Source organism: Sinocyclocheilus grahami, unplaced genomic scaffold (assembly GCF_001515645.1).
Source record: "Sinocyclocheilus grahami isolate Dianchi unplaced genomic scaffold, SAMN03320097.WGS_v1.1 scaffold81.1, whole genome shotgun sequence".
In the NCBI taxonomy this organism is placed as follows: Eukaryota; Metazoa; Chordata; class Actinopteri; order Cypriniformes; family Cyprinidae; genus Sinocyclocheilus; species Sinocyclocheilus grahami.
Window position 1 is genome coordinate 1,761,522 of NW_015505260.1, and position 21,288 is coordinate 1,782,809.

At 34.3% G+C, this 21,288-nt stretch overlaps 1 protein-coding gene across 1 annotated transcript in view; it reads left to right on the forward strand.

Annotated features, from left to right (window-relative positions):
* kif14 (kinesin family member 14) overlaps positions 1–5,665 on the forward strand; it is a 25,857-nt gene extending 20,192 nt beyond the window's left edge. Inside the window, exons 20-27 of the mRNA XM_016273814.1 lie at positions 175–275; positions 872–1,102; positions 1,234–1,421; positions 2,376–2,528; positions 2,633–2,749; positions 2,927–2,992; positions 4,660–4,801; positions 4,891–5,665. Of these exons, the coding sequence (XP_016129300.1) occupies positions 175–275; positions 872–1,102; positions 1,234–1,421; positions 2,376–2,528; positions 2,633–2,749; positions 2,927–2,992; positions 4,660–4,801; positions 4,891–5,231 (1,339 nt within the window). The 3' untranslated portion in view covers positions 5,232–5,665. The remainder of the gene's footprint in view (positions 1–174; positions 276–871; positions 1,103–1,233; positions 1,422–2,375; positions 2,529–2,632; positions 2,750–2,926; positions 2,993–4,659; positions 4,802–4,890) is intronic.
* The last annotated feature ends 15,623 nt before the right edge of the window (positions 5,666–21,288 follow it).

Sequence of the window (21,288 nt, forward strand, 5' to 3'; positions counted from 1 at the left end):
GATCTTCTTTATGCACCAAGAGCTTGTAACACTCCAAAGAGAAAGGAAAAATTGAAATCGCATCATATGACCCCTTTAAAGAAGCAGAGTTATCTGACTGATAATGATGGTTCAAGTCAAGATATAAGTTCAAAAGTATCTGGATCTCTTTTTTTTCTGTTTCTTGTGGCTCAGGAGTAGAAGTTTGCTAAAGAGCAGAAGGATTTCTGGCCGTCTCTATGAGATCCGGGTGCACCCCATTCAAAGCCTGCATTGTGGTCCCTCACAGTCCACTGGTAAAGTACCCTTTATATTGTATCTGGCTCTTCGACTCTTTAAATTAGTTTAGCATCATTCAGATTAGTGGTTTTGATGAGATAATTCACTCAAAAATTATGTTTCTGTCATCATTTACTCACCGTCATGTCATTTCAAAGAAAATAAGAAAATATTTTTTAAAGAATGGTTCAGTGTTTTTTTGTCAATACAGTGAAAGGCAGTGGGGTCCAAACAATGTTGAATTGACTAAATTTGTACACTTTTTTTTGTTCAGGAGTAAAAAATTTGATTATGCTTAATATTGGTTTTGAATGTTTGGGTGGCTGGAACACCCCTTTTGTCCCCCATCTTCTGTACTGCACAGTTTACGTGGCAACTGTGAGCTCAGTTCATTTTCAGTTGGAGAGATGCGGCAGGCGAGCAGAGCTTATTCACGAGAATCCTGCGGCTGCTAGCGGCGCTTACAAGATTAAAAGAGAAAAATATTTAAAACTATAATAGTACATGAATAATAATTAATACTAGAATAACAGACTAGTTTGATTTTTTTTCAACCTGCTTAAATATGACTGTTTCCCCCTGGAAATTAAATAACTTTTGATATGCTTTTTAGGGCTGATGAACAAGCCCCCCTCTCTGCACTCCAGCACCTCTGATTCCGCTCTCCCAGCCATCTGCAAAGGCCTGATTGGCTCTGCCGTTGCTCGTCTACGCTCCTGCCAATCAGCTGAGGAGAGCGAAAGCTTGGCTGACAAACTGACCCTAGATCTGCTGGCGGTTTACCGTGCCGTGAGGTCCATCGCAGACCTCTACGAGCACCTTGACGACGACAGTCAGGAGAACCGTAAGTCAACCGTAAATCAACAAAGCCATCCATCAGTGTCAATATTTAGCTCAATATGACTGCACAAGACCTATGTCATCACAGCCCTCACAAAGAGCCTCATTTCGTTCTGTTTGTGTGTATGTGAACAGTGTTTGCCTGCAGTACTGAAGCCCAGACTCATCTAGTGAAGGCCACGTCTGCTGTTGAAAGGGCCGTGTTCATTACCATGCACTGGGTCTCCAGCATTAAGCCCAGCTTTGATTCAGTGTCTCCGAGAGCTGAGGAGCTCAAGACTGAGGTCAAGAAAATTGGAGGCTACCTTCAGTTACTCATTCAGGTGCTCATTATAGTTCATAGTCAGTTAATGCCAGTTGCATGTATGTGATGCTTTTAGATCTGTAGGGGGACCCTAGAAAAAATTAAAATGCAATCATCTCATCCAAAATAATGTCTTAAAATCATTTTATCAATTTTTGTCAATTTATCAGTTTTGCACAAAAATGTAAAAATATTACTAATAGAATAGTAATAATATATTTGTCTGTTTAGACTTTTAATAAATGTTAATATATCTTTCATTTAGATTAATTAAACATTAAATGTATTATTAATAATAATAATGTTGAGTGCATTTACCAACATTTTGACTTTATATTAAGTTTTTATTTTATTTGAACCGATTAAGTGTTTTAAATTTGCCTGTATATCTGAATATTTCTTTAAATTAAACAAAATTAAAAAATTATTATGATATACAAGTCAAATTTAAACCCCTTAATCAGTTCCAATCAAATAAAAATATATAATGAAATGCCAAAATGTTGATAAATACACTTAATAATAATATTAATAATAACAATACATTGTATACCTATAAATAATAAAAAAAGCACAATAATAATAATAATTCTTTAATTTTATTATTATTATTGGTTGTATTTACAAAGATTTTTTAATTTAACTGACTTACCTTTAAACTGATTATTGAGTGTATATCTAGCAGTAAAATTAAGTAAATCAGCTGTATATATTAATATTTATTTAATTGTTGTGCACATTTAGGCATTTTAATAATCAATTTATTTGATTTCTCACCTGATTATATATTGGTTTAACTTGCCCTTGCGCAAGTATCTAATAGTAAAATGCATTTACAAATGCAATTATATATTACATTTAAAAAAAAAAACAGAAGTCGTTTTAAAGAATTTTGTTGTGCTAAGTATCAACATTGGAATTTTCAGTAAAAGCCTTCTAAGAGTGTTGGTCTTTCTGTGTTTTGGTCTTTCAGGGCTGTGACTCTGAGATCTCCTCCATGGTAACAGAGGCCCAGAGGAAGGTTGCCAAGTGTATGAACGTGGCTCTCAAAACCATCGGTATGCTGGCAGCAGTGAATGGGACTGATCTTCATTTGACTGAACATGGTTCAGAAATCATAGACAACGTGGGTATATTTCTTTTGCAAGCTGACATTTACAGCCCAATAGTAGGTTTGACATTAAAAACCAGTCAGAATCAAAAATTCAACACCATTCTCTTTCTCTTTAGAGGTCAGTTGTGGATTCTTTGTGGGATGGGATGCGTCAGAGTGTGACTGATCTTCTCCTCATAGGTCAGAGGATCACTACAGAGATGCAGGGAGATCTTTCATCTGCTCATATACCGGTAAGTTGTCTTAATAAATAATCCACTTGATAAATATCATGGAATATTATCTCAAGAAATAACCTTAAAATGGAATCTTTATTTATCCAGTGAATATTGTAAATACATTTCACATTAACTGATAAAAATGTATACTTTAACATCATTTCATGATATAAATTCTAATATATTTCACAGATTCAGAAATCCAACGCAATGGATGTTGCCAGCAGTCTGCAGAGCTACTTCCGCTGTTGTTTGTCGGTACGCCTTACAAACAGCTGTTATTTGTCATTGAGGGTAAAATGTTTTGGATTGATGACCAGCCCAACAATGACCGAGGGGGACAGTGCTTGTAAAACGCTGAACCTGAGTGCTCTTATCGCACGTCTTGGGTCGTTTGTCTGTTTACAAAATAAATGGTTCGAGTGGAGTGTCATCTGTCACCTTAATGTGGCTGTAACTGTTATCTTCAATACACAAACTACAGGCTCGTTGTTATTGTTCAGCAAGAGAATGGGATGCTGGGATAAGGAAAAATGGATGCACCCCACCTGCTCACCCATTCCTCAAACCCACCCACTGTACCTGAAACCCTGTGGTCTAAAACAAATAAAATAGGCAACAATAAATGTATATTTAATTAAAATATATTTATTTATATTTAATTATTTAGTTTTTATTAAATTTGTTTTGTTTTTATTTAGTTTGCTTTGTATGGTTTTACTTCCAATTTCCGGGGTTTTTTGGGGGGGGGTGTTTGGGTTTTGGTTGGCTTTGTTGAGGTTTTGTTTTGTTTTTGTTGGTCTGGTTTTGGTTTGCTTTGTTTATTTCATTTTTGTTTTTATTCTTTTTAGGGTGGAGGATTGGTGTGGGTTTGGTTTTGTTTCGTTTGTATTTAGTTTTGTGTTAATTTTTGGGAGGGCAGGAATTGGTGTGGTTTTGGTTTCATTTGCATTTAATTACTTTTTTTATATTCTTTTTTTGGGGGGGTTGGTGTGTGTGTGTGTGTGTGTGTTTTTTTGTTTGTTAATGAAGTTATTTTTCTTGTTTTAAATTTTTTTTGCTCTAGGTTTAGTTTTTTTTGGGGGGTGTTTTGCTTTTTTGTTTTGGGGGTTGGTTTTGTTTGGTGCGGTTTTGGTCTGGTTTGGTAGTTTTATTTAGTTTTTATGGATTTAATAGTTTTTATTTCGAGGGCAGGAGGTTTTGGTTTCATTTGCATTTAATTACTTTTTTTATATTCTTTTTTGGGGGGGGTTGGTGTGTGTGTGTGTGTGTGTGTGTTTTTTTTTGTTTGTTAATGAAGTTATTTTTCTTGTTTTAAATTTTTTTTGCTCTAGGTTTAGTTTTTTTTGGGGGGTGTTTTGCTTTTTTGTTTTGGGGGTTGGTTTTGTTTGGTGCGGTTTTGGTCTGGTTTGGTAGTTTTATTTAGTTTTTATGGATTTAATAGTTTTTATTTCTTTTCTTTTTTTGTTTTGATTTGTGGCTTTGTTTGGTTTTGCTTTGGGTTCTGTTTATTTATTTATTTTTGTGGTGAACTTTCCCTTTAAGAGATGTTTGTACATCTGCTCTTTCACAGGAGAGGTCAGGCTTATATTCTTTTTTTGGGGGGGTTGGTGTGTGTGTGTGTGTGTGTGTTTTTTTGTTTGTTAATGAAGTTATTTTTCTTGTTTTAAATTTTTTTTGCTCTAGGTTTAGTTTTTTTTGGGGGGTGTTTTGCTTTTTTGTTTTGGGGGTTGGTTTTGTTTGGTGCGGTTTTGGTCTGGTTTGGTAGTTTTATTTAGTTTTTATGGATTTAATAGTTTTTATTTCTTTTCTTTTTTTGTTTTGATTTGTGGCTTTGTTTGGTTTTGCTTTGGGTTCTGTTTATTTATTTATTTTTGTGGTGAACTTTCCCTTTAAGAGATGTTTGTACATCTGCTCTTTCACAGGAGAGGTCAGGCACTGCTGAGGATCGTTCAGAGGATGATGAAGGCTCAGACTTGTGTGCCATTCAGAACACCACCGCTAAACTCCTCAAGCTGAACCGAGCGATCAAAGATCTCCACTCATCTTTGTTGCACTCTCTGAAGGGTACAGCATCCTTTCCACAATAGCATTCATATGAAACACTTCTCAACTATGACAAATATGTGACATGACTTCATTTTATTGTAATGCAGGGAGGGGCAGCGACGCTGGCCTTAGTCAGACGATACAGTCTCTGTCCAAGACAATTGATGATGTCATCAACGGCCTTCCATACGAAATGGCTGGAAGACGTTCCGACAGTCTCCAGCTTCCATGTGAGAGGAACATCATGGCCTCCCGTGATCAAGTGCACTCGGCGCTGAAGGCTTTGACAGCGGCGTTCGATAAAAGCACAGACGGAATACAGATGCTGGACACAGACAGACAGTTTGTTCAACCAGGTTATGGCAGCAGAAATCGAACGGTTCCTAAAGTCGTGTATTCGCTTTCCTCAGGCATTAGCGCGTGTTCCAGAGATGCCCGCTGGGTGTGATTTGGATAGCCACAGATTGAAGTCATGTACTAGTCATGTATATAACTATTTTGGGTATAATGGTTAATGCAAAGGTTGACTCACTTTTCATTTTGATATATTTACAGTATGCACTCATTCAGGCCTACAATAGTTTGTTTGCAAATTTTGTACGACCTGTAGGATTTTAAAGAAGAACGTAATTGTATAACTTATGAAGATGGGTTTCTGTGTATTTTGCAAGTGATCAAGCACCTAAGTCTTTTATAACTCATGCAGAAAATAGTACTTCTGTATATATATTTGCACTTGAAGCCTTTGCACAGGCTTGGGCGCACTGGTATTTCACAATATCATTTGCATGGAGACTTGATTTTTAGCATTTGCAGTGGCATTTACTATGGATCATGTAATTGTTCCACACTAATTTATACTTTCAGTAATAAACACTCACTGGGACAAGAAGTCTGGTGTTCTATTTAAACATACACATTGCATGCCTTTTCTGTATTTCTATATTATATTATTTTGCCAAAAAAAAAATTTTCCCCCCCCAAATTTGCCCTCTGACCATCATGGCCTCCTAATAATCCCCATATCTACGGATTGGCTTCATGACTCTCTCTCCTCTCCACCAATAATTTGGTGTGTGGTGGGCATTCTGGCGCACTATGGCTGCCGTCGCATCATCCATGTGGATGCCGCACACTGGTGGTTGATGAGGAGATCCCCCCCCTCACAATGTAAAGCGCTTTGAGCAGTGTTGGGCTAGTTACTCAAAGAATGTAATATATTACTCATTACTAGTTACTCCTTTCAAAAGTAATATTCTTACTTATTACTTTCTGGCAACAGTAATTAGTTACACTACTAGTTACATTAATTTTTCTTCACGCCCCACAGAAGTTGTAACTGTATCTTCCACATAAAATTGTTCTTACTAACAACATATTTCTGCCTCATCATTTGACCAAAATCCACATTAGATCGCAGTCAGAAGTTATTACAAACACTCAATAGTGATTGATAGTGACATTCTAGTAGAAGTGCTGTATTAATCTCATTAATTGTCATATGTAGCTTGAAGCTAATTGTAATTTCTCCGGTACCCGTTTTATCAAATCACATAAGTTTGTAAGAAACTTTAATTTTCCAAAAAGGTTTTTAATTATAGTAATATAATGTACCACATGTTGATCAGAGGAATGTGGGTGGGATGTAATGCCATAGTAAAGTAAAGCCACAACTTACTCAACAGTGTTTAGATCATCTTTTTTTCTGACAAAATCAATATAATGCAATATTTCTATCTGCTGAATGTAAGCTTTTCCATATTCCAAGCTTGCCTGCTGCACTGGGGACATCACATGCATGTTTCAGTTGTGAAAATTATGAAAATAAATCTAGAAATTATTTAATTGTTGGATTTTAAATCAGCGGGGTTGAGGCAAAAGTTATCAAAAGTAACTAAGCTGTTTTATGGATGGTAACTAAAAAAAAAACGATATGTAGTTTTTATTTGAGATTTTGCTGTTGCCTTGGCAACTAGCTGAATATAAAATAAGTTTAAGTTTTATATATATATATATATTATTTCCGTGTTAATCTTTATTTTAAATAAATAAATTACATAAATTCAAGTTCGCTCACAAACTCGTGTGAGGGGAGTGGCGGGAACTGCTCTGTGTTCTAGAGCGGGAGCCGTTGCTGCTTCTCGGGATCTCACAGCACAGCGCCTGTACCGTTTGCTAAACTTTGCTCTTCGAGATAAAATATTACATTTAAAATCTAGAAATTATTTAATTGTTGGATTTTAAATCAGCGGGGTTGAGGCAAAAGTTATCAAAAGTAACTAAGCTGTTTTATGGATGGTAACTAATATTATTACTGAAATCTTATTAGTAATTAGTTACTCTACTAGTTACTGAAAAAAGTAATATTACAGTAACTAAGTTACTAGTAACTAGTTACTGCCCAACACTCGCTTTGAGTACCTAGAAAAGCGCTATTTAAATGTAAGTTATTATTATTATTATTATTATATAAGGGGCTAGGGGGCACCAAAATAATGTTAAGGTTTTAATAAGTGTTCTGTAAAAAAAAAAAAACGATATGTAGTTTTTATTTGAGATTTTGCTGTTGCCTTGGCAACTAGCTGAATATAAAATAAGTTTAAGTTTTATATATATATATATTATTTCCGTGTTAATCTTTATTTTAAAGAAATAAATTACATAAATTCAAGTTCGCTCACAAACTCGTGTGAGGGGAGTGGCGGGAACTGCTCTGTGTTCTAGAGCGGGAGCCGTTGCTGCTTCTCGGGATCTCACAGCACAGCGCCTGTACCGTTTGCTAAACTTTGCTCTTCGAGATAAAATATTACATTTATGACTATAACTTTACCTCATATCAGGTAATGGACGTTTTATTCAGTTTTTATATAACGTACATATACATGAATATTTAACGTTTCTGCTCGAGATGAACAGAAGTAATGGTCTGTAAACTTTTTCGTTGTGTTTAATACTACTAAAAATAAGTGTTAATACGTGTTTAATACTGCTGTTAAAAAAATAATTAAAAAGTTATATTTGCGTCATTGTTAACCAATGTGTTTTGTTCGCAGGATGAATCTGTTGAAAATGATCTGTTCCAACGTTATTGTAAGTAATCCATAATACTATATACGTTTAAATAGTATGTGGTAAAAATTATAAGTCTTCCTGATATGAATACTTACGTTAACAAAATGACCACATCATTAATATAAATATAACGAACACCTATTTAAATTGAATTAATAGTATTTTTAATAATTACAAACATTTTTCCCCCCAAAGTCCTCATTCATCACTGCATGGAAAAAAGTAATCACAGCATTCAAAGTGTAATTGTTTATAAAAGACATGCTTAACATTCTAATATAATCATGCAGGATTTATGTTATATTCCTCTCGCTATTATATAAAACAGATGTTAATATGAATAGTACTGAAGAGATTCAAAAGCTGAACCGTTTTCTATGGTCCCTGAATATCACCCAACCTGTATGGATAGAAAGTGCAGGCATGTTCCAAAAAAGTGGTGAGCACCATATCCCACATTTCCCAGCACGCCTCATATTTGCTACATTGGCAATATTGTTATTTAGTAAACATTACAGGTTGTTTTCCAGGTCCGCCAGACATATACATGCTGGAATTTCCAGTGCGTGCGTCCACACTGAAGTAATGGTCTGTAAACTTTTTCGTTGTGTTTAGTACTACTAAAAATAAGTGTTAATACGTGTTTAATACTGCTGTTAAAAAAATAATTAAAAAGTTATATTTGCGTCATTGTTAACCAATGTGTTTTGTTCGCAGGATGAATCTGTTGAAAATGATCTGTTCCAATGTTATTGTAAGTAATCCATAATACTATATACGTTTAAATAGTATGTGGTAAAAATGATAAGTCTTCCTGATATGAATACTTACGTTAACAAAATGACCACATCATTAATATAAATATAACGAACACCTATTTAAATTGAATTAATAGTATTTTTAATAATTACAAACATTTTCCCCCCCAAAGTCCTCATTCATCACTGCATGGAAAAAGGTAATCACAGCATTCAAAGTGTAATTGTTTATAAAAGACATGCTTAACATTCTAATATAATCATGCAGGATTTATGTTATATTCCTCTCGCTATTATATAAAACAGATGTTAATATGAAAGATACTATCTGTAACTAAAACAATCCAAAGGAGAGTTTGAAATCACATGGACAGATTTATTTTTAGAAGTTGTTTACACCGAAAGTGCCCAATAAGTTTGTTGTAAAAAAAAATACCCCTGTGTTTACATTGGAGAGCAAAACCCTGCTTACACATGATGCCTATTACCCTGAGTACGTGCCAGATCGACAGCCATGGCACGTTGCCTGCAGACTCTGCCTCCAGCATTCAGGGTCCTTGGTGATGGTGTCCAGTACTGAAGAGATTCAAAAGCTGAACCGTTTTCTATGGTCCCTGAATATCACCCAACCTGTATGGATAGAAAGTGCAGGCATGTTCCAAAAAAGTGTTGAGCACCATATCCCACATTTCCCAGCACGCCTCATATTTGCTACATTGGCAATATTGTTATTTAGTAAACATTACAGGTTGTTTTCCAGGTCCGCCAGACATATACATGCTGGAATTTCCAGTGCGTGCGTCCACACCGGAAATCGGCTCGCCTCCGCCACAAGTTCCCTAACATGGAAGCGTTTACGGTTTGCGCTCACCTACAGCTTGATCCTACTTGCCACGGGCTTTCCACAGTCTTCTCGTACGCCATTAGCTCCTTCATTAAAGAATTCCAACTCCAAGCACGAATCACCGGGAACGAACCGGTCCACCTTGCATTGCTGGGGCATGGTTCAAACACCACCTACATAACTGGCTTTCCCAGTGATGCCTCCTTGCACTTTGTTTGTGCGAGTTGGGTTGGGAATAGCGGGAAGTGGGTCATCTGGGTGAATGGAACGGTTGTGGGTTCTGGGAATTCCCGCAACTCAACCAATCACATCGAAGGCGATGGCCAGGAGACCAACGTATTCGTAGGTCCAACCTTGGATTGGTACTCAGGCTGAGATGGTTGTAGATATTTCATCCATGCAGTAATGCTGAGACCCACCCTTCAGAATATACTCTTCACTTCACATGAGTCATGGACCCAGAGGACACATGGTCTTTACAGACTTGGAAAGTGAAGGACTATGATTCATGATGACGTCTTAAAATTGGCAGAGTAGATACAAACTTGGGTTGCTGGCTGTTCGGTGGACCCAGACAGATTAATTTGTTCAAAAAGATCAATTTTCTGCTAAGCTACATTTTGTTGTTGTTTCTTATAGATTCCAATGTCCAACCACAAGACCAGCTTGTCATCTCTGGGTTGTATCAAAGTTTGCATCACAATTCTTCCATCATTTCTCACAAGACCTGTGTAGCCTTTGACCCTGCAAGTGGAAAACTTATCAATGACTTATATTCAACACAGAGAGGAAGTGTTTGCCTGTTTCCAAAAGGTGATCACCTGCTTTATGACATTCTGAAGCTCATTACATTACATAATTACATTGGGTCTTTAGCCAATGTAACACAAGTAGTTACATATCTTTTATTCTGTATTTGTAATGTACATCTGAACGAAATAGATTATTGATTTTTTTTTTAAAAATGTAGGGTTGGACTTCTATACATCGGGTATTGATAGGATGAAGGTAGATCTCAATGTGAGAAAGGGGCAGGGTTTAAGCAGACTAGCTAAATGATTGGTTTCACTTGAATATTATGAAACAATGAAAAATAAACATTTATGCATCATTTGCGAAAGATACAAACTTTTGTTATCTTTTGCATTTTTGTTTTATACTTTGTTAATTTTTGTTTTGTCTGGAGCCCTAAAAATTCAGTTTCTTGTGCATACATTTTTGTTACTGAGAATAAAACAAACTTGAACTGAAATAAAATAAAATAATTTTTTTTAACTTGTTTTATTTCTTCTACTAAAATATCTAAAACTAAAAATTAAATATTAACTATGCAGACAAGTTTTAAAAAATAATGTTTAATTAAAATTAAGGTGAAAACAGAAAATATAAAAATAAAACTAAAATAGCTTTATATTGTATAAAAATAATTAGTTATTCTTTTTCCTCTTAAAGCCAAAAATTTCAAACAAGTCAGTCCTGTCTGCGTCTTTTGGAATATCTGGTAAGTGAACGTAATCCTGTTACAAAACTGCTAACAGGTGTCATATTACAGTCTCGTTTGGGTCTGATGTAGTGTCTCATGTCCAAAGGGTGGGTCATACAATGGTGCAGAGTGCTGCCTTCTCCTCCTGATGTCACTTCCTGCTTCTGCAACCACACCACCAATTTGGCTGTCCTCATGAATTATATGGAGCACAGGGTATGTTTAGACAAAAATCTAACAAATAATTTGTTTACATTTTTGTTACTGAGAATAAAACAAACTTGAACTGAAATAAAATAAAATAATTTTTTTTAACTTGTTTTATTTCTTCTACTAAAATATCTAAAACTAAAAATTAAATATTAATTAACTATGCAGACAAGTTTAAAAAAATAATGTTTAATTAAAATTAAAGTGAAAACAGAAAATATAAAAATAAAACTAAAATAGCTTTATATTGTATAAAAATAATTAGTTATTCTTTTTCCTCTTAAAGCCAAAAATTTCAAACAAGTCAGTCCTGTCTGCGTCTTTTGGAATATCTGGTAAGTGAACGTAATCCTGTTACAAAACTGCTAACAGGTGTCATATTACAGTCTCGTTTGCGTCTGATGTAGTGTCTCATGTCCAAAGGGTGGGTCATACAATGGTGCAGAGTGCTGCCTTCTCCTCCTGATGTCACTTCCTGCTTCTGCAACCACACCACCAATTTGGCTGTCCTCATGAATTATATGGAGCACAGGGTATGTTTAGACAAAAATCTAACAAATAATTTGTTTACATTTTATATATATTTTATTAGACTATATGTATTTATATTTACACATAAATAAATAAATATAATTTTAATATATGTACATAAGATATAATATGATAATATAAATATGATAGTAATAATAATAATAATAAAAACCAATTCATTGAGTGTATTATATATGTATATAATGTGTGTGTGTGTGTATATATTATAAGAATGATTATTTTAATAAGGTATTAATATAATTAGTAATATATACTTGTATATACTTATTTATGAATGAATTATACAAATATAAATATGATATAAAATATATGATACATATAAAATATTATGAAAATAAATACAACTATATTAAATATCATTTTTACTTATAATAAATGCATTACATAATATATACATTACATTTTTTTATTTATAAATAAAAATATTTATACTAATATAAATATGGTACAATATGTAAGACTTAAGTTATTGCCTGAAAAGTGTTAATAAGCCATTTGACCTTTTACTTAAATGTACTGTACTGTCCTCACTGATCACATTTCCTGTTATTACACAATCTGTCCAATAGGGGTCACTGTTAGCTTACAAACACAAGCGAGCCTTAATACTAGTCTTTGTGGTTTTGTATTGAGCATTATGTGAGAAGTTCCTCTGTAGAACTTTATAAGTAGCAAATATGATCTCACATTAATGCCTAAGCGCCACTACATTACCATCCAGCGCAGTAATGGCATCAACCCTCATATACACGGTAGTTAACGTATATATTTCCAGACAGTTAAATTGAGAGACAGACAGAGCGTAAGGAATATGAGATCGTTGTGTTTTGATGGGTCTTTTCCCTGCAGTGGTGTGCTAAAGAGGAGAGCATTTTGACGAAGCTGACGTTTATCGGATCCGGAGCGTCTCTCTGCGCACTGGTGGTGACCTTGATGCTGTTTACCGTGTTAGAGTAAGTGGTTTTCACGGATGCACCACCACACCAACAGCATGACAAGAGCTGTGTGCTTCTGTTGGGGAAACACTACATGATGTGCTCTGGCATCATTCGATTCGCTATCTTTTATAATGTCTAACTTCAAGTGTTGGGTTCATAAGGGTCACGACATAGCATAACATTTGCTTGACTCTCAGCACCACGCAGTCTGTGAGCTCTCAGTCCTCGCGCTTGTCAATAGCGCTCAGTTGTGAGGCTGAATAAGTACTGAAAACCACTAATCAGTTAATTAGCGCTCAGTGCCAAATGAGCCCGAAGCTGAAGTTTTATGGTGACATTACAGGGGAGTTAATTAAAGGGAAGGGTTACACAAAGGGAGGTTAATCATCCAAGCTGGTTTCTTTAAGAGATTGATGGCCTGTTTGCTGCTAATCAACTCACACACACACACACTTCTTCTGGGTTACCAAAATAAATACAATTTGCCAGATTTTTCTCCAAATTGTAACATTCATAAATATTTGCCATTCGAAAAATGTATATATGACAAAAAGTGTTTCTTTGTTTTAACAGCATCCCGAAATCCGATCGGATATCAGTCCATAAAAATCTTTTTGTGTCTCTGACTTGTGCTCAAATTGTCCTTCTCTGCAGTGGTTCTGCTGTTCATAATAAGGTTTGGTGTTTTTCACACTTTTATTTGGTAGCATAAAATTCTGAATTAGGTTGTAATTGTTGGTATATTTGAACAGAATAATTAATTCATGATTAAGATGCTAAATCATTAAATTACTTATGCAGCAGTGTTATTTTAGCATTATTTATATGTTTGATTATAGTATTAATACTTAAATTTTTATATGTTCAGGTTTTATTTTAATTTTAGTTTAAGTTCTGGTAATTTTGTTATGTGCTTTTTTTTATTATTATTTTAATGTGTATTTTTGTATAGGATTAATTTCTTTTTATTTCAGTTTTAGCTTTAATTATTTTAGTACTTCAACCTAAACTTATTTCAGTTAGTTGCAAAGGCAACATTTCTCATTTTCGCTTTTTAAGTTAAAATTTGTATTTAATATTCATTTTATTTTATTTAAACTTAATTTCAATTACCTAAAACATTTTTAAAATTATTTTAGATTTAGCTTTAGTTGATAACAACACTGTTATGCATAAGAATGTTTTATGATATTATAATTAATGTTTTTTAAAGGGGTCATATGATGCAATTTCAGTTTTTCCTTTCTCTTTGGAGTGTTACAAGCTCTTGGTGCATAAAGAAGATCTGTAAAGTTGCAAAGACTAAAGTCTCAAATCCAAAGAGATATTCTTTATAAAAGTTAAGAGTCAGCCACGCCTACCTAAAACGGCTCGTTCTAACACACCCCCACATGTCTACGTCACTGTGTGGGAAGATTTGCATAACGCCGCCCAAATGTTCATGCAAAGAAAGAAGGCGTGACTTTTATTCTCGCTGTAGTATTGTTGTTGCCGCCGCCGCCATGTCGTGAAGGCGCTGTGTGTTTCATTGTGAAAGCGAAACTACTTTGTTTGCTCTTCCAAAAGAGGACGATATCCGCTTCGTCATTCCTAGAGCTGATCCGTGCTGGTCGCTGAGGGAATACATCAACTTAGTACTGTGGATCGCCGGATCGGCTTTCACCGTTGACGAAGCGGAGTCCAGCCCGGGGTCGTCACATGTGGTTGCCACAAACCCGCCGGCCACTCCTTTGTCAAATCCGCTGGGTGCGTTGTTCTCAAGCCCTCCGGCCATTCCTCACTCTAGGCCGCCGTGTGTTTTGTTGTGAAAGCAAAACTACTTTGTTTGACCTTCCAAAAGAGGACACGACTAGAAATCAGTGGTTAAGTTGTATTTACAACACTGTTCAAGGACCCTTCAACCCAAAATTTTATGTAACATTTCCGTCACACGCTTGAGGTATTCGGCCAATCACAACGCACTGGATAGCTGGCCAATCAGAGCACACCTCGCTTTTCAGACCGATGAGCTTTGTAAAAATCGACGCGTTTCAGAAAGGCGGGGCATAGAGGAGAAACAATAATGTACAGTATGTGGAAAATAATGTGGTTTTTGAACTTTAAACCGCATAAACACATTTAATTACACCAAATACACAAAATAATGTTCTTTTTAGCAACATCATATGACCCCTTTAACATAAAATAATATAATTTAAATAATAATATAATAATGTTATATACAGTATATAAAATAAATATAAAAATATAATCAAAATATAATACAAATAAATAGTATTTTTAGTTCAGTTTTAGTTTAGTAATTTTAGTACTACAGCTTATTCAGTTTCAGTTAGTTGGCAAAGCTACATGTCTATTTTATTTATTTATTCTAGGTTTTAAGTTAAGTATTCATCTAATTTCTACTTTATTTCAATTACCTAAAAACAAATAAATACACAATAAATTGTAATTCTTTTTTTAAATTGTGATATAAATGTATTAATAATAATAATAATGTAATAGTCTGTTTAACATTAGTTTACACCACACAAGGTCATGTGTTACAGTGTTTTTACTGTGTTTAAGGGGGTGAAGTTTGCATGGTGTCTAACGACACTCTTTAACTACAGCAAAATCACTCTAATGCATCCTCAAGTGACTTATTGCTTTATTAAATGTTAACAAGGCTGTAATATTGAATTTTTAAAAAGGAAACCAAGTCTTTTTTTAAAGTTTATTTCTAGAACAAACTTAGTACCAGCAAAATAGCACCAGCAGTCTGACAGTGATTTAAAACAACATTAGTGTCATTGCCATATTTGCCGTTAGATAAGCTGACGTACGGCCACGTTTGTTTGGCTGTTTGATCTTTTGACCTTTGACTGCCTGCTCTCTGACCTTTGCCCTGTAGGTGGCCTGCATGCTTGTGGCAGCTCTGATGCATTTGTTCTTCATGGCAGCGTTTAGCTGGATGCTGGTCGAGGGGCTGCTGCTCTGGAGCAAAGTAGTGAGCGTTAATTTGAGCGAGGACCGACACATTAAATACTACTACCTGATTGGCTGGGGTAATGTGGCCACGCCCCTAATCTCCTCTTCAGTCTGTTGTACTGCACAGTTATTGATTGGGTTCAAGAGTACAGGAATGCAGGTTTCCTGTTGATTCGATGGCTTTGTATTTTATTGTTGCACTGAATATTGCCATATACTTTATGATTTTATTTTACACTACTTTTTCTTAAATTAGACAAGGACAACTAAAGTCTGTAACTATCCAATCACCCAATCAAATGTTATAGTTAACATCCAAACTGTAGAAAATTGAACACTGATGGTCAACACATGCCATGTACACTGAGACATTTATATTCAACCTTATACAACAAAGTATTTGCTCTTAAGTCACCCTTAAAATGTGTCACCGTTACTGCAAACCATCTATTTGAAAGAAAAAAAAAAGCATACTTTTGTCACATGTCATACTGATGTCACATGGACTATTTTAACAATGTCCTTACAACCTTTCTGGGCCTTGAACGTGTTAGTTGTATTGCTGTCTATGCTGTATCAGAAAGCTCTGGGATTTCATCAAAAATATCTTAATTTGTGTTCTGAAGGTGAACGATGGTCTTAGGGGTTTGGAACGACATGAGGGTGAGTAATTAATGACGGAATTTTCATTTTTGGGTGAACTATCCTTTTAACAGGTCTGCCTGTGCTGATCGTTACCATCACACTGGCCTCTGCCTCTGGGAAATACTCAGCGGACGGTCACTGCTGGCTCAGTGTTCAGAACGGCGTCATATGGGGCTTTGCAGGCCCAGTCATCTTCATTGTTATGGTATGTATTTTCTTCTATCATTATTGTCTTATAGAATAATTATAACAACAACACTAACAACAATAAATAAATAAAAACAAATAAATAAATAAAAAACTCATATGACCCAAAAAATATTTTATGTATGTTTAATAACAAAATACCATAAAATAAATACATACACGTTTAAAACAATATAATACATGTTAAATATTTCTAGAATGTTACAATATTCAATACTTTTATAATAATGTGTTAAAATTTTGACAAAAGCATTATTTTTTATTATTATGTTAATATATAAGCTATATAATAATAATGTAGTAATTATTACATTAATATATAAAATTTGTGTAAAGTTTATATAGTTTTATGTATTTTTATATAATACAAAAAAATGACAATACACACACGTGTGGAAACACGTTCTTTTTGCGTTTTTTTCTTTTTTATATATGTGCACTTACGTATATGTGTATATTTAAGTAATAATAATAATGTTTATTATATAATGTATTTGTATTATTTAAGGTGAATATCATGATTCTGACCCGTGTGGTCATGATCACCATCGCCACAGCCAAGAGGAGATCTTTGATGATGACCCTGAACACCAGCCCAGAAGAACAAGTCTCCGAGCAGATAAGGTAGAACATCTCTCTCCCTCTCATATTTAGCCACAGGAAGGGTATGAATGAGCTCGTGAGCTCCTTCTTTAGCACCACATGGAGGCACCCTTTCACAGCTGTGCTTGTGATCGGTGGTCCTGTCTGCTTGTGGAGTCTGACTGATCCTCAGTCATTTCGGCGTTCTATTAAAATGATCTATTTGCACATTACAGCCTCTTTCAACATCAAATGTTTTGTTTGTTTTTTGGTCCATTAATGGAACGATTCGACCTTTTTTTTTTTTTTCTCAAAGTAAACTTTCAGACAGCTCAGTCACTGCGGGAACCCGGCGGTATATTTTTAAAAACAGGCCTTTATAGTGATTCTCATGTTGGTTTATAGATTCAGCTTCTCCTTGAGACCATAAATAACCACAACGCTAATTAAGCTGCCACACTTACCCAGCATTTCAACGCGTCTGGACCTCCAGCATCAGCCGTTGAGGTGGGGCCCTCAGAAGGCCCCTGTGTGTAAAAAATATCAATGTGACTTTTGAAAGCCGGTGGTCAATTCCAGCATTCTCCAAGGAAAATCAAACACACGCTTCCTCTGCTTGGCAGGGCCCGTTCGGATTGCAGCTGGTTCGCTTTAGTGGTTACCTGAATAGGGAGGTAATTTTATACTAAACAGAATTAAAAGCGATTTAGCGTGGAAATTGTCACAATGTGAGAATAAGCAGCAGCTCCTGTTGTGCTGGGAATGACCCCTGAAATCTGTCTTCTCCAGTGGAGGAGTGTGTGTGTGTGTATGACCGTATATATGCATGATTATAATCAAATAAAGTGTTTTCTATATCAGTGCTGATTTTGTGTGTGCTTTTGGGGTGGCAGTGAAAGCCATACTGGTCCTGTTGCCGATCCTGGGACTGACGTGGCTCTGTGGCATCCTGGTGCCGTTCTCCGTGGTTATCGCTTACGTCTTTACTCTCCGGAACTTGCTGCAGGTAAGAGTGTTTCTGAGCGCCAGTCTGAAAACGCGTCTGTGGCACGTGAATGCTGTTGGATTGTGTTAGCGCTGAAGCCCACAGTGGTTTTAGCTGAGGTAAACCGTGGGGAGTGAAGAGATAATTGCTGTTTAACATGGAGACGGCACAGACTGAGAGCATCTGTGTGTGTGTGACTGGAGTGGAATGAGGTTTTATTCAGACTTCTGGTAAACGCTGGGACTTTATTCTCGCCTTTCTGCATTCGTGCGATCCATGAAAATCTCTATGGTAGTTGCCGTCCACGTTTTTCTGTGTTAGTCCTTTTCCAGCGTTTAGTAACTCAGAATCTGGGTGAAATTATTTTTGGCGAAAGACAAAGGATTCCAAACAGATCCTCTGTTACTTCCTTTTCCCGTTAAATGGTTGTTGAAATTCTTCCTAAACTGCTTTATTACAGCCAAGCTGCTCTTTTTTTCGTGTTTGAAAATTCTGGGAAATTTAGATTAATTTAGTAATTTTCTTGGTCATTAAATGTATTTTTAAGTGTAATTATTATTATTATTTCAAAAGGAAAAACATATGTATGTTGTGTATTATTAATTTAATATTAATACCACATTTCAGCTGGCATATAATCAAAATATGCAGAATATTGCATTAAATTATTCAAAAATCACATCATCTACAGGTCTGTCTTATTTTTAGTTTTCTACTGTCTTGTGAAAAATGTGTACAGTAGCTTTCAAAAAACAAAGTGGTATGTTTTTATTTATGAATGTTTTTTAATCTTGTTCTGTGCATGATTAGATTAGCAATTACGAGAAATAATGAGATTTTTTTCAGAAATGTAGATTCATTTGATCATTTATTTTATTCATTTTAAAGTGTTATTTGATTATTATTTAAAATTTGGATTACTTATTAAAATATATATTTATTAGACATTTAATATGAGTCCCATATTTAAGCAGGTGCAAAAATCTAAATATACAGTGTACTGCATGAATTTAAATCACCGGTCTGTATTTGTCTTTTCGTTTTCAATATTCTGCTGTTTTATAGTTTTTGAAAAACAAATCAGTATATTTTTATTATCATTTTGTGCATGATAAATTAACACTTCTGAGATCATCAAATTATTTTCAGAATTGTATATATAATTATGTGTATTAAATGTAGTTTTGTTATCATTTAAAATCATTTGTAATATTTGTTAAAATATATATTTAATATGCTTTTAATATTGGTACCACATTTAAGCAGGTGCACAATCAAAATATGCAGATGTGTTAATTTGCATTAAATACATGTCTGTGTTTGTTATTTCTAGTTATTATTATTTTGCTGTATTGTGGAAAACCTGTGCAGTGGCTTTCATAACACAAATGTTGTTTTTTTATTTATTTTTTAAAATATTTGTAATATTGTTGAAATCGACAGATAATTTATTTTCAGTACTGGCATTATTCAAAATGATCTCATTTAGAGATACGCTGTGCCAATAACTTTGTTTAAGAGCGTCATAGAGAATATCACAGTGTGATATTTCAATCAAAGAAAGAAAAGTGTGTCACTCTTTATTGGTTACAAGCCTGTGCGGTTTGAGTCTGTGCTTGCGATCTGTGGAGCTCCTTAATCAGTTGTTTCTGTAATAGAGCTGTATATATCACAAGAAAATCAATAGAGATTTAGCCCGACTCGCATCATTAAACCGCACTATAAATAGTTCATCTTCCACACTAATTAAAAAATGTCTCAACAGTCATGATTGATGTAGGCCTTTCTGAAACAAAGTCACAGTTTAGTTGGTTTACTTATTTTCATAGGAGAAGTTGCACATTAAAGGCATGTAAAACAAGAGTGTCTTTACATCTCCGCTGAGGATATGGTAAATAAACATGTAAAGACACTCTTGTCGGATTGTTAAATAAATATGTGTTTAAAGGTCCTACGGTAAGTTTGTCGTAGATGTGGATGTTGTTTTCCTTGGATGTATTTTTATTGTAATCATTCTTTAGTTAATGCCATAAATAATATTTCCATATGGATTCCTCTCTGCAAATAGCTTGATAGACAGATAGTGTAAGTTTGATTTTACTTGAATCATGTAAGGCTTTTTTTAGAATATTGAGTAATGTATTTTATTCTATAATTATTTTTGGTAGGGGAAAATTATTATTATTTATTTTTTTTATTATTTAAATAATCTTTTAATGGTTTTGAAAAAAAAGTCTCTTATGAAAGCTGCATTTATTTGATGTAAAAAAGTATAGTAAAACAGAAAAATTGTGAAATATTTTTACAATTGAAAATAACTGTCTTCTATTTTAATATATTTTAAATTGTAATTTATTCCAGTGATGCAAAGCTAAATTTTTCAGCTTCAGTCTTCAGTGTCACGTGATCCTTCCGAAATCATTCTAATATGCTGATTTGCTGCTCAGTAAACACTTACTAAAAATATTTCTGTGGAAACCGTGATAGATTTATGTTTTCTTTAATGAACATAAAGTTTAAAATAACAGCATTTAATTGAAATATAATTTTTTTGTAACATTATAAATGCCACTTTTGATTAATTTAATGTGTCCTTGCTGAATAAAAATATTAAATTATTTAAAAAAAAAACACACACACATTACTGACCCCTTTACTGACTATATTTAATTATATACTTGTTCCCCCCCAAAAAAAACAATTACATAAATCTAAACTTGATAAACAACCAGGCATTATTTAACACTATATACCTTCAGATTTTTAGTGAAAGTAAAGTAAGTACTAAGGATTCTTTAATGAACATAAAGTTTAAAATAACAGCATTTAATTGAAATATAATTTTTTTGTAACATTATAAATGCCACTTTTGATTAATTTAATGTGTCCTTGCTGAATAAAAATATTAAATTATTTTTTAAAAAACACACACACATTACTGACCCCTTTACTGACTATATTTAATTATATACTTGTTCCCAAAAAAAAAAAACAATTACATAAATCTAAACTTGATAAACAACCAGGCATTATTTAACACTATATACCTTCAGATTTTTAGTGAAAGTAAAGTAAGTACTAATTTGTAAATTATTATGAATGTCACTACAGATTTTGGCTCTGAATCAGTTCAAACAGAAAATGAGTCAGATTTTTTTTGGGAGATGCAGAATCCACAGGAAATCACTGCAGGCCTCTGTGTGAGCGTTTCACCGCTTGGATATTTTGCCAGCCTCTTCCTTTTCAAATGTGGCAGGTG